The sequence below is a fragment of the Danio rerio genome, chromosome 2 (genome assembly GCF_052040795.2).
Source record: "Danio rerio strain M-AB ecotype USA chromosome 2, GRCz13ab, whole genome shotgun sequence".
NCBI classification, from domain to species: Eukaryota; Metazoa; Chordata; class Actinopteri; order Cypriniformes; family Danionidae; genus Danio; species Danio rerio.
The window spans coordinates 18871279-18884096 of NC_141022.1; the positions used below are offsets into that span (position 1 = coordinate 18871279).

Below are 12818 nucleotides of genomic sequence, written 5' to 3' on the forward strand. Positions count from 1 at the left end.
TCCAAGGTAAGGTGACTTTCTTGTTCAGTAATACATCAGAAGTGCAGTCCTTAATGATCAAAATGCAAGTCATACAGGCAGAACATGAATCATTTCAGTGGCTTATGAAGTAAAACAGTGTTTTGCATTTAATAGCTGTGCTTTGATACATGCAGCAACTTGAGCCAAAACAGTGTTTGCTAAAACTGACAGTTCACCTAAAGTAACAGACTGTCATCATTTATAAACCCTGCAAGTGTTACAAATGAACATGAGATTTTTTATATGTTGAAGAATGTGGGTAACCACATAGTTATATCCAAACAAATGTCCTATTCGTATGCCCTATATGGTGATGCATTCGTCTCCAAAACCAGACAGGTAAACACATCTAAATTTGTTTTTATTAAAGCAAATATAAATATGCATATAATAAATATTACTGCTAATAATAACATTATAGAAATGCCAATTGTTATGAATAAACTGAAGAAAGCCCCTGGGCATGAAGAAGGCATGGAGGCAGTGGTTTTTATATTTATGCAGTAAATAATAATTTTTGTAACATTTTAATTCTTTTTTCATATGTAAAGATGTTTGTGTATTGATACATTCTGTGTGTATTAAGCATTTGAACCTGCACAGACTCACAACTAGCGTGCTCTGCCCTGGACTTTAGACCAGATTTTACTTGGTCAATGGTCTATTTCAGTTTCTCAAAATAGCCATGCGCCCACAATGTGCCTTAACACGCCTTCTTTTTAGACAGGCACACCCATGAGTTCACAAAGTGGTGTAAATGAATTTTCTGTTTAAACAACATGGTGCAAAACGTGAAAATTACAGTTGAGCTGGTCTGAAAATAGCAACAAATCCCACCAAACACATCTTGCACCCTATTGCACCAGGTGGATGATAGGGCCCTATAGAAGTAAGTCAATTTGTGTTGGCCAAGTTTTTTCACCTCACTTTGTTTGTTATTGTTCATTTATTCATTTGCTGGAAATTAGAACTGAATTTAGAAATAGTTTTAAAACAAATCTTTGCTCTTACCAAATGAAATTAAATATGTAGGCTAATGGTGGTCTTCAGTGGAGTGCATACAACACCCCTTATCCACGAAATACATTTCCTTATCCATGAAAGTAAAGAGTAAAAGTAAAGTAAAGAAAAAGTAAAGAGGCTGAATGAAGGAGACTCATTCTTTATTCTCACGCTGCAGATGATTTGTTAAACTGTTTTTTCACTATTAAAGCGTACATTTTTTTAAAAGTCCGCTATGTAAATAAAATGTTCCATGGCGTGACACAACTGACTCTTAATACACATTCTACTAAAATCAGACACATAACTCAAAAAGAGAATAAGCTCAACTCAATAAAACAACACAAAAAAATAGCAAAAGTGGATTTGGACACGCAATTAGGGCTCTATTTTGACAATCCAAGCGCAGGGCGCAAACGCTTTCAGGGCTTGTCAGAATCCACTTTTGCTAATATAAGGACGGAAATATCCGCTTTGCGCTGTGGCTCATGGTCTAAAAGGGTTGAGCTTACTTCCTTAATGAGTTTAAGAGCCAGTTGCATCGCGCCATAGCACATTTGCTATTTACATGACGACTTTGTAAGTGGAAAAACTGAGCGTTTTACTAGCAAGAAAACTGTTAAACAGAGCATCTGCAGCGCGAGAATGACAGATAGGGATTGTCATTATCTACTTTCACTTTCTCGTGGATAGTGAAACCTTGTACGCACAGACATCAATTAGCCTATAAATAATTAATTTCATTTGTTAAGCGCAAATATTTGTTTCAAAACTATTGAGTTTTAAATGAACTATTGCTTTAACAGCTAATTACATCAATTGGGGGTGTCAGTTAATGCTGCTGTTATGATTGGCTCATACTATTGCATAAGAAAAAGTGTCCATGCACCAAGCTGTAGAGTTTTAAAAGCATAATCCATATAAAAGCATGACTGACAGACTATACAGTTCTACTATACAGTTGAAGTCAGAATTTTTAGCCCCCCTTTTGATTTTTTTTCCCTCCAATTTCTGTTTAATGGAGATATTTTTTCAACACATTTCTAAGCATAATTGTTTTAATAACTCATCTCTAATAACTGATTTATTTTATCTTTGCCATGATGACAGTAAAAAAATATTTGACTAGATATTTTTTCAAAACACTTGTGTACAGCTTAAAGTGCAAGTTAAAGGCTTAACTAGGTTAATTAGGTTAACTAGGCAGGTTAGGGTAATTAGGCAAGTTGTTGAATAATAATGGTTTGTTCTGTAGACCAGTGGTTCTCAAAGTTTTTTCACCAAGTACCACCTCAAAAAAAAAAAAAAAGATCCCTCCACGTACCACCAAAATGACCAGTATTGAAATAAAGTAGCATAGTTGGCCAAATTAAGCAGCTACAGCACTGCACAGTTCGAAAATGAGGCATATTCATATTTATACAATTTGACAACTTGACCACGTGTCTCGCAGAGCCGCATTCTGAAAAGTTAAGATGTTTTCAACTGGGGACGCCTGGAATACGCAAGCGTGTCGCCCTGCAGTTCCTATTCATTTTGCTAGCCTGTGGGTTAAATTCTGATGCTCAAGTGACCGAGATGTAACATGAGAATATGGTCTTATAATAAATAAAATGGAAATAATGAATCATTTTTTATGCGGCCCGGTACAAATTGATCTACAGACCAGTGCTGCTGTTGGCCCGAGGGTTTGGGACCACTGCTCTAGCAAGCACCACACACCTCTTTCTCTAGTTCTGCTTGATTTTTAGCAGCTGATGACGCAATGCACTAAAGTAAATTTCAAGCACAGCGCCTTGATCGTAGGCTTTAGAGAACAGCCAATGCTGATCACATCCGTGTTATCGAACGCATCAAATGATTAAAATTGTATAAATTTTTTCTTTCTTTACTCAGTGATTCCTCCGCATACCACAGTTTGAAAACCACTGCTGTAGACAATCCCAAAAAAAAATTTAGCCTAAAGGGGCTAATAATTTTGTCCTTAAAATGGTTTAAAAAATTAAAAACTGCTTTTATTCTAGTCAAAATAAAACAAATAAAACTTTTTCCAGAAGAGAAAATATTATCAGACATGCTGTGAAAATATCCTTGCTCTGTTAAACATCATTTGGGAAATATTTAAAAAAATAAATAAATAAAATGGGGGCTAATAATTCTGACTTCCGCTGTAGTTTTAAATGAAGTATTTTTCATTTTATTTCATTTTTAATTTTTTTGTATTATGAATACTAACTACAGACATAAGACAAATAAACTATTCTTTTTTTTAAATGCAAAAAAAAATTTACTGAAATAAAAATGGAAAATAGGTGACACGGTGGCACAGTACGTAGCGCTGGCTGTCACCTCACAAAAAGAGTCCCAGCTGGGTCAGTTGGCATTTTGCATGTTCTCCTCATGTCCTTGTGGGTTTCCTCTGAGTGTGCTAAAGGTGAATTGAATAAACTAAATTGGCCGTAGTGTATGATTGTGAATGAGTGTGTATGGGTGTTTCCTATTACTGGATTTCAGCTAGAAGTGCATCCGCTGTGTAAAACATATGCTGGCAGTTGGCGGCTCTTTCCGCTGTGGCAATCCCTGATCAATAAAGGGACTAAGCTGAAGGAAAATGAATGGATTATTTTTAAGTTCACAGTTTGCGTCACGACTGTGAAATCTTAACTCGGAATGGTTTCAAAGACAAAGCAATTCCATTTTCTCAATCCTGTGGCATAAAAATGCTTCAAAATGAAGTAAAAACCATTAAAAAAGCAGTGTCACATGAGCCAAATGTCAGATTCATAACACTTACAAATGCTTTTTATTAACATACTTCGCTTTGTGGTCAAAGATAATCATACATATTTGACGTAAGTGTCAAACATACTCTTTTTCATTTAATAGTACCGTTATCTATCAGAATGACAGAATATTGACAATTTCATTTGGGTTGAAAATGTGGAGTTTCACAGCGAATTCATGCAACCCCCATCACAATATCTGGGTTACGTCTGGAATGGCACTTCAAGAGAAGTTCGTTACGGAGGACAAGTGTTCGTTAGGCAGCAGAAGAATGGAATGAGCACATACATGAACCGCTCGTCTGAAAGGGTGGAACCGATGGGACGTCGTCTAAAAGAATCTTTAAAAGGCTTGATGAGGAGAGAGTTGGCTCGATAGTTGCATACACAGACTGACATGATATCGATGGACACGGCTTGACAGTCTTGAGGAAGTTAACACCGTATTAAACCTCAACGCGGTCTTGCGCGCAACCCTTGGAATCCTCTTGGCGGGTTACGCAAAAAGTATCAAAGTACATACAAAAGCTAGTAGTTGGGCACTGTGGATAGCTGGCATACATTGAAAACTTGAACGAAATAAATTAAAGACATATAAAGAAGTCCTCTCTTCAAGCGGGAGTGTGTGGATGAAGCGTGTCCGAAAGATGAAGACTTGCAGCAGTAGTCGAGTTAGTGCCGGAAAAGTGGAGCAGTAGTAGCCGTCTTTAATACCGAGTGCCTTCCGATGAAGTTCGATGCCAATGTGATTGTAACCAACCCATAAAGTGCTTCCGCAATTGGACAATAAAAATAAACGTGTTACACTGGGATAAAAACACAAGTTCAGGCACCGAGTCGCTCATTTTTTGAACGGTGTCAAGCGTCCGATGTTGTGCCAGAAATTGGAGGTCTTGCGTTTGGGTTCGGCCAGCATGATGACCTGCTGCTGGGGCAGGGCGGTGGGCAGCGTCGGGTGTTTCTGCCGCAGCAGGAAGTCATAGTAGGGCCGGGTCACAGCTGCAGGACACAAACACATGGTTCAATCAGCAGGGAACTGGACACACTTGTGGACTCAAACTTTAGTAGGTGGTTTGGTTTAGTAGACAAGGGAGGGGTTCGTTTTGAGCTGGACCAATTCTAAGTATTTATATTATTGAAGGTTATTGTTATAATTATTAATATTAATGTTTAGTAAATTTGTATCCTTAGGGAATGGATGGGTTGCCAGTGAATTAAGGAAGCTGTAGAGTTACTATAAATGAAGCGCTGGGTATTGATACAGATTTCCTGATTCATTTTGATTTGGTCTTTTGTATGAAAGCAAAACATTTTGTACATTATAAAAATAATCATTTATAAATTTTTCATATGAACCCTTTTCATAAGAGTAATGTGTTAATCATAACACTTTTCTCTGTGTTTCTGATTCACTAAAAATGGTTTGATTAAAATTGTGTTTTTGTTTATTCATTAAACAGACTGATATGCAGAGGGGACAGAGCTTTTTCTGTGGCGGGTCCTCGGTCATGGAGCACTTTGCCCCTTGAGATTTGAATACCTCCATCTATTTTTAATTCACTCCTAAAAACTTACCTATTTACCTTGGCTTTTTAATATTATTTTATTAGTCCTTTCTGGTGCTTCATTTTTGAATGTATTCAGTCGTTTCTCTTGGCTTATTGTGATGTTTTTATTTTCTGTCTTTTATTTTACTTAGTCTTATGTACAGTACTTTAGTCAGTCTTATGACTGTGCTTTATAAATGAATGACTTGAAGTTGAATGAGTTGTTTGTGAATCAGACTTCATTGTTTACTCTGTTCTTGTGGGCTGTACCATGACGCCAAATTAGCCAGCTAGCCAGTTAAGTTTAGCCAGTTACGCACCAATGGGCTAGTGTTTTTCAGCCAAAGATAAGCTTTTGGTGAAAGGTTTATGTGACTATTTTCAATTACATAAGGTTCCTTTTACAGCATCGATGTTGTAATGTAATTAAAATACATTCAGTTAAATAGACTTAAGCATTCATTTAGTTAGCGCCGTCAGGATCAGCAGGCGAGCGCAGAAACTCCATTGAAAATACTGGAGTAAAATAAACTTTTCATATTTTAAAGTCAGGGTGGGTGTGAAATTTAATGCAGTGCTTCTTGTCCGGTCTGAGACCCACTTTGTACTGTACATCAAACAGGCGGTGAAGATTGCTGATTTTTAAAGAGATACTTAACCCTTAATTAAATGTCGCAATTTTAGAATGGAAAGGCAGTTCACCAGAAGTGCTGAGACTGGCTGGCTGAAATGAAAAGTCTGTGTGCATATACCCTATTCTGGGTTTTAGGTATTGTAAAGGTAGCTCAGCTCAGCTGCTCCGTAATATCATGGCAACAAAGAGTGATTAAAGTTGAGCTTCATGTTACCTAAAACCCAAGATTGGTGCAAACTAAACTGTACTTAACTGATAGCCAGCTAACCCAGCTTCAGGGTACAGGTCCCTGATTCACTGAAACAAACCATTTGAAAAGAGTCATTTGTTTGTGAAACACAGTACTTTGTTCAAAAAGAAGAGCTGGTTTAATCAAATTAGACCAGCCGTCTGATTTGGAATGATCATTTTCAGTGTGTTTTCATACACAATAGAACTGTCAAATAATAATTAGTTTCTGAATTTGAATGAACTGCTTGTGCTGCAGTATGTTATTGAGAGTGGTGTACAGTAACACATTACAAATACTCAAATGACTGTAGTTTAGTAGTTTTTCTCAGCAATTGTAATTAACTTAATAGTTTTCAAAATGTGTACTTTTTTAATGCAGCATCAATACTTTTACTTAACTACTTTTCTTTAATCTGCAGTCACTATTTTGTTTTTCCTTGTCTATGAGAAAAATCAGTCCTGCCCAATCAAATCACACATAGCAGGTAAATCGCATCATAAGGAACTGCCTCACATGGGCGATTTATAATGGCAGCAAACTGTTTGTAGGCATTAAAAGTGTCAAGAAGATGTCCAAAACCTTTACACACATCGATCGAGAAACTGTTTAAATGCATGTCACTGATGAGACGTTGACGGATGTTTACTGTTTGATGACCGAAATGGCTTTAAACACCCAGCAGGCACAAGACATGGGCTATTAGGGATGTTGTATTTTATTTGCCATTTTTGTTTGGAAATGATAATCGAGTTGACGTCAGAACTTAACGTCAGGCCAACGTCAATGTCCAACCTAATATCAACGTCTAATGATGTTACAGCTTGTTGTTGTGTGGACGTTACCATGATGACATCAATCAGACATTGGATTTTGTTTGTCAGACCTGACAAATAAATATTGTCAATATGACGTTGGTTTAAGACACAACACAACCTAAAATCAATCAAATATCAACGTCATTTGATGTCGTTATCGGACATCAAAATAACGTTGCCCTTGGACGCTGGCTAGACATTGAATTTTGGTCACCTGACGTCACAACCTAAATCTAACCTAATATTAACACCTTATGACGTTGTGTGCCTGCCGGGCAATAACTAAACGCACTACACAATACATCACATCAGCTTTTTACAGCATAACACTCACTACTCTTGAGTACTTTTGAAAGGTCTACTCATACTTCGAGTAATATTTACAACAGGTACTTTTACTCTACTTACACTACATTTTTAGGCAAGTAATGGTACTTTTACTTGAGTATAATTTTTTTAGTACTCTTTCCACCACTGGTTATTGATTCACCAAAGGACTGGTTGTTTGTTAGTAAATCAGCCTACATTGCTTTGTTTGTTAGCTAGGCTATATTTTTTGCAACATATGCTGAAAAGATATAGTTTAATATAGACATTGGTTTATGAATCAGACTACACCGTATGCTGTATGTTACTGAATCAGACTACACCGTATGCTGTATGTTACTGTATTGTATATTGTCATCCAACACAGCCTTTTTATCATATTCAGTCTGCAAAATTTCATATATCACTTAAAGAAAGAACATGGTTGATCAGAAAATCACTCTTTACCCAGCGTCAGGTTAAATAAGTGTGTAAGTCACACTTAACACACTGTGAATTACCCTTGACTACTCGATGGGCTCTCTACTTTGAGAGGAGACCCAGGATATAGCCCTGCGCAGGACCCCAGGGGGCACCATAACCCCCCGCCCCTGCCTGCGCTGAGGCCCTTCAGGGAGGAGAGGTGAAGTTAGGGTGGCCCTGGGAACCAGAGGTCCTGGAGGCTCGGACAAACGCAGGCACTTGGTTTTGGGGTGAAGGAGTGGAGCTCTGAGTGCCAAAAGGTGCTGTAAAGCTAATGCTGCTCCAGAGCAGTGTGATAATAATGAAACAACACACAAACATGATCAAACACATGCTTAAAAACAGATGAATAGTGAACACACACGGCACAACTCATTGCTTACATGATACACACTATTGCTGTTGCTTAGTTTAAAGGCTCTGCACTCTCCAGAGATTGGTTTAGCTACATACATTAGCAACTTTAAATCAATGAAACTTTCCAAAATAGGAGAAGGGTGGTCTCCCCCCCCCCCCCCCCCCCCGAAATGCAATCATCAGCCACTTTATTAGGTACACCTGTTCAACTAATTGTTAAGGCAAATATCTTATGAGCCAATCACATGACAGCAGCCCAATGCCTTCTGTTCAAGACAATCTGTTGAAGTTAAAACTGATCAGAATGGAGAAGAAAGCTGACTGAAGTTACTTTAACTGTGGCATGTGCTCTGAGCATAACAGAAACAGATGGTCTACTGAGATTTTCACTCACAACTCTCTCTCTATTCATAGACTGGTCTTAAAAAAGAGATACTATCTAGTTGACATGATGGAGACTGAGCAGACTGGTTCCCTTTTTTTCAGCTAATCACTCATTACAACCAAGGTCTAGAGGAGCATCTCTGAACAAGTCAAACCTTGAAGGAGATGAGCTACAGCAGCAGAAAAAAAGAGCACGCCAGTAGCTGGGTTTTCCATCACCCTGTGTTAATGCACATTTTGAAGTATGGCATGAGAAATTACTGACAGAAAGGGCAAATTATGAATAAAAATAATTACATTTTCCTTTGCTAAGTTTTTTTTTTTTTTGGTTTGTTTGAGGTAGTGTTAGACTTGTGCATGAGGGTTCATGTGAATAATAAGAGACAGTAACTTGCAGAGTAGATTTTGACATAGCGGACATTACACCCATTTGACCAATCAGCTGTCTGCATTTTGCTTGCCTTGTACACTGCTGGTTACAGTATGACAGTCAGTCGCTCAAACAATTCCGATCCTAAAAGATCCTGTCCTATCAACAGTTCAAGCTACTACCGGTGTAATTGTGTGGGTGATTTTTCATGCCACACTTTGGGCCCCTTAATATCAGTTGAGCATTGATTAAATGCCCCAGTATTTTTGCTAATCATGTCAATCCCTTTATAATCACAGTGCACTACATCATCTTCTGGCTCCTAGCAGGACAATGTGCCATTTCACAAACCTAATAAAAATTATTTAAAAACAAATAATTTAAACAATATCTTTCTAAATATGATAAACAGGGTTACCAATTAGCTCACATGGTCTCTACAATCAGCAAAACACATTTGAGACGTTTTTGAAAAAAGCTGATTCACATCATGGATGAGCTCTCTATCTGCAGTGACTGTGTAATGCTATCATCCCAGCATGGACTAATATCTCTGATGAATGTTTCCAGCACCTGCTTAAATCTATTCCACAAAGAATTCAGAAGGCAAAAGAGAGTCCAACCTGGTTTTAGTAAGGTGTACCTAATGAAGAGGCCAGTGAATGTAAAGTATACAGCTGCTTCCTCTATAGTGACAGCATTAGAGATGAGACACCAGGTATATCCTGAAAACATCTCAGAAATAGAGAACGACACAACAGCCTGAAAATTACCTTTAGGCTTCCCTGTTGGATGACTCTTAGTTGCATTCAACATTGCCTGCTTCTTCTGGACCTCTGTAATCGTAAAACCTGTTTGCAGGCAAATCAAAAACATTTGTAAGCTTTTTTTTTTTTTTTTTTTGCTGTTAAACGTGCACCATTAACAAAACACAAAAAAGACTTAAGATAAGCAAATATCAATACATAATATAAGAGAATATGCCAGGGAGTTGCTTTCTGGTTCACAAACAGCTGGCATCAGCACAAACCCTCTTTTGTGTTAAAGCACTGGCAGGATTTACTGACACACAGTGAAACATGGCGATGGATGTTATTTTTGTAGTTGACCTTACTGAATATGCACTTACAGGCATTTTCATTTAAAATACAAAGGAAGAGAGTATTCAAAGAGAAAATTCACCCCAAGATGTACCCAAAATGTACTCACTATTCACTTTTCCTCATGTGGTTCCAACCCTTTATATGTTTCTTTATACCACTTAATGCAACGGAAGATATTTTGAAAAATGTTGTGATACTGGTAGCCAATGATATCCACAGCAGGGAAAAGCATACTATGTAATTCAATGATTACCAGCTTCCAGCTTTTTCGAAAAATATTTTCTTTTCTGACGACTGAAATAGTGAAGGGTAAAAAAAAAATGACTCGTCCTTTTTATTTTTGGGTGAACTATCTCTTTAAAAGCACAACACAATGTGATTAAAAAGAACAGCTGTTTCTCATCATAAAAAATATTTTGTTATTAAAACATAGTTAAAGCCAGAATTATTAGCTCCCCTGAATTGTTAGCCTCCTGTTATTTTTTCCCCTAATTTCTGTTTAACGAAGAGAAAAATTTTACAACACTTTTCTAAACTTAATAGTTTTAATAACTCATCTCTAACAACTGATTTCTTTTATTTTTGTCATGATGACAGTAAATGATATTTTACTAGATATTTTTCAAGACACAAGTATTTAGCTTAAAGTGACATTTAAAGGCTTAACTAGGTTAATTAGGTTAACTAGGCAGTAGGCTTGGGCAGTAATACGGTAATATGGTATACCATGGGATCTAAAAATAGCAACGGTATCAGTTTCAATACGGTTGTACCGTCATAAAAAACAATGGAGAGAGAGAGGTGAGGTAAGATGGTGAGTCATGCACCAAGTGACCCGGTCTCGAAAAAGAACACAACCTAAGCAGTTTGGCAGTATTTTGGGTTTCGACCGATCGAGAATGGATTTGTGGTAAATACAAACTAGAGGTCTGCATTCCCCCTGCTGAGCCATGGGACCCGACCAGATTTCTTGCGGTGCAGGAATAAATTTCAGAATAAATCGCGGGAGCGGTTGGTAACTCTGGTGTAATTTGAACTGGAGCGGGCGGTCTAACAATATCGTTCCCAAGCAAGCGAGCACGCACACATCCGCATGAACACTGTTTATGTGTGTGAATGAGAGAGAGCGTGATGCTGTGTGTCCCTTGTTTGGTTCTGCCTATGTGTGTGTGTATGAGAGAGAGAGAGCATAATGCTGTGCGCCGATGGCTTGGTGCTGCGTGTGTGTGTGTGTGTGTGTGTGTGTGTGTGTGTGTGTGTGTGTGTGTGTGTGTGTGTGTGTGTGTGTGTGTGTGTGTGTGTGTCAATGAGAGAAAGCGAGATTGTTTATAACCTGGAATGGTAGAACATATTTTTGGAGAACTAAGAATTTACTGTATATAATGGAATTCTTAACTATTTTTGTCATTTAACAACAAAGATTCTGTATAAAGTTTTATCATAAACTGCAAACATAATCATGGATAGTCCAACTATGTATAATTGTATGTGTCGATTGAATATCCCAAGAAATACATTTATAAAGGTTTCAAATTATCCCACACTAAGCGGTACTAATTACTACTCCTGGTATTGGAAGCATTGAAATAATGTTTGTATGTTTTTTTAAATGATAATAAGATATTTATATATGTTTAAATGTTTTTGGATATGAACTAAGAGTGTAAAATAAAGGAAATAATAATAATTAAATAATCAATTTAAAGACTAGCTATGAACAGCAAAAGCAGTGTTTTTATACAGCTCCAGAAGCGCCGTTCACCTGTCTCGAGGTCATGCTGGACCTGCTCCCGCTCATCTGTGAAGGCTCTCAGCCAGCGCTGCTTTTGTTCGGGCTTCTTGGCACACAGGAGATGAACCTCCTCTCCTCCAGGAGAACACAATTTCAAGGCATTCTTCACACTCACATTAAAGTCCTTATCCTTCCCATCCTCCACATCCACCACCTCCATCTCATCCATGTCTAACCGACCCTTGTAGTACAAGATATCCCTCCGAAGCAGATCCTGTGGTTTTTAAAAAGACGGTAAAACTTTAATACCTGCATGAACACCATCTGCCGTGACTAACAGTGACTGCTCTCACTGGCACATCAAGTGACTGACCTTCTTACAGAAAACCAGTTGGTGGTCAAAGAGGAAGAACATTCTCTGCTGGCCTTTAGCCTGTGGCTGGGAGATCTTGGTCAGGTCTCCAGAAAAGATCAGATCAGAGCTCCTGCTCAAGACGTCTTCACCCTAATGAAATGAGAAAGAGACCGTGAGACCACACAGATCTGCGTCACTAAGAGAATCTACACCCATGATGCTCCTGTCATTTACCTCCCAGTCTTCTATGGAGCTCTGCCACTGAGCGATTTTGTCAATATTTTCTAGACGCCTCTTTCTCTCATTGATCAGTCTGGCCACATTCTTCATAGCGTTTAAGGCAGCTTCCACATCCTTATAATCTCTGCAAAGAAAGGAAATGAAGATATTTGGATTAAATTTCATTTGCAAAGTGTCATTTTGCAAAATTCAGTAAGTTGTCATCATCAGACCCTTAAACTTATTACTATGGCTGCATCCGAAATGGCCTACTGCCATACCTGCCAACATTTGTCTCTGAAAATCCAGGAAACGATCGCAGCTAACCAAAGTTAGCGACCCAAGAGTGTTAAACTCCAAAAACTGTACTATACCAAAAAAGCTGAGGACCTGGGGGTTAGAGTGTTGGAGTGGCGGAGGAGAGAAATAACAACACAGGAGGGTGGCAGGAGATGGGTATGAATACAGGAGACTC

At 38.1% G+C, this 12818-nt stretch overlaps 1 protein-coding gene across 13 annotated transcripts in view; it reads right to left on the minus strand.

Annotated features, from left to right (window-relative positions):
* Positions 1–3798: 3798 nt before the first annotated feature.
* Positions 3799–12818, minus strand: part of arhgef4 (Rho guanine nucleotide exchange factor 4) — a 160672-nt gene continuing 151652 nt past the window's right edge. For 7 of the 13 annotated variants that reach the window (XM_087240626.1, XM_087240620.1, XM_087240631.1 and 4 more), the window contains 5 exons: positions 12359–12488; positions 12143–12274; positions 11800–12043; positions 9708–9785; positions 3799–4805 (listed from right to left, as the gene is read on the minus strand). In XM_087240626.1, coding sequence (XP_087096752.1) covers positions 4648–4805; positions 9708–9785; positions 11800–12043; positions 12143–12274; positions 12359–12488 — 742 coding nt within the window. In that variant the 3' untranslated portion in view covers positions 3799–4647. Of the gene's footprint in view, positions 4806–7861; positions 8101–9707; positions 9786–11799; positions 12044–12142; positions 12275–12358; positions 12489–12818 lie in introns of all 13 variants that reach the window. The other 6 variants (XM_087240625.1, XM_087240619.1, XM_087240629.1 and 3 more) reach the window with 1 other exon arrangement.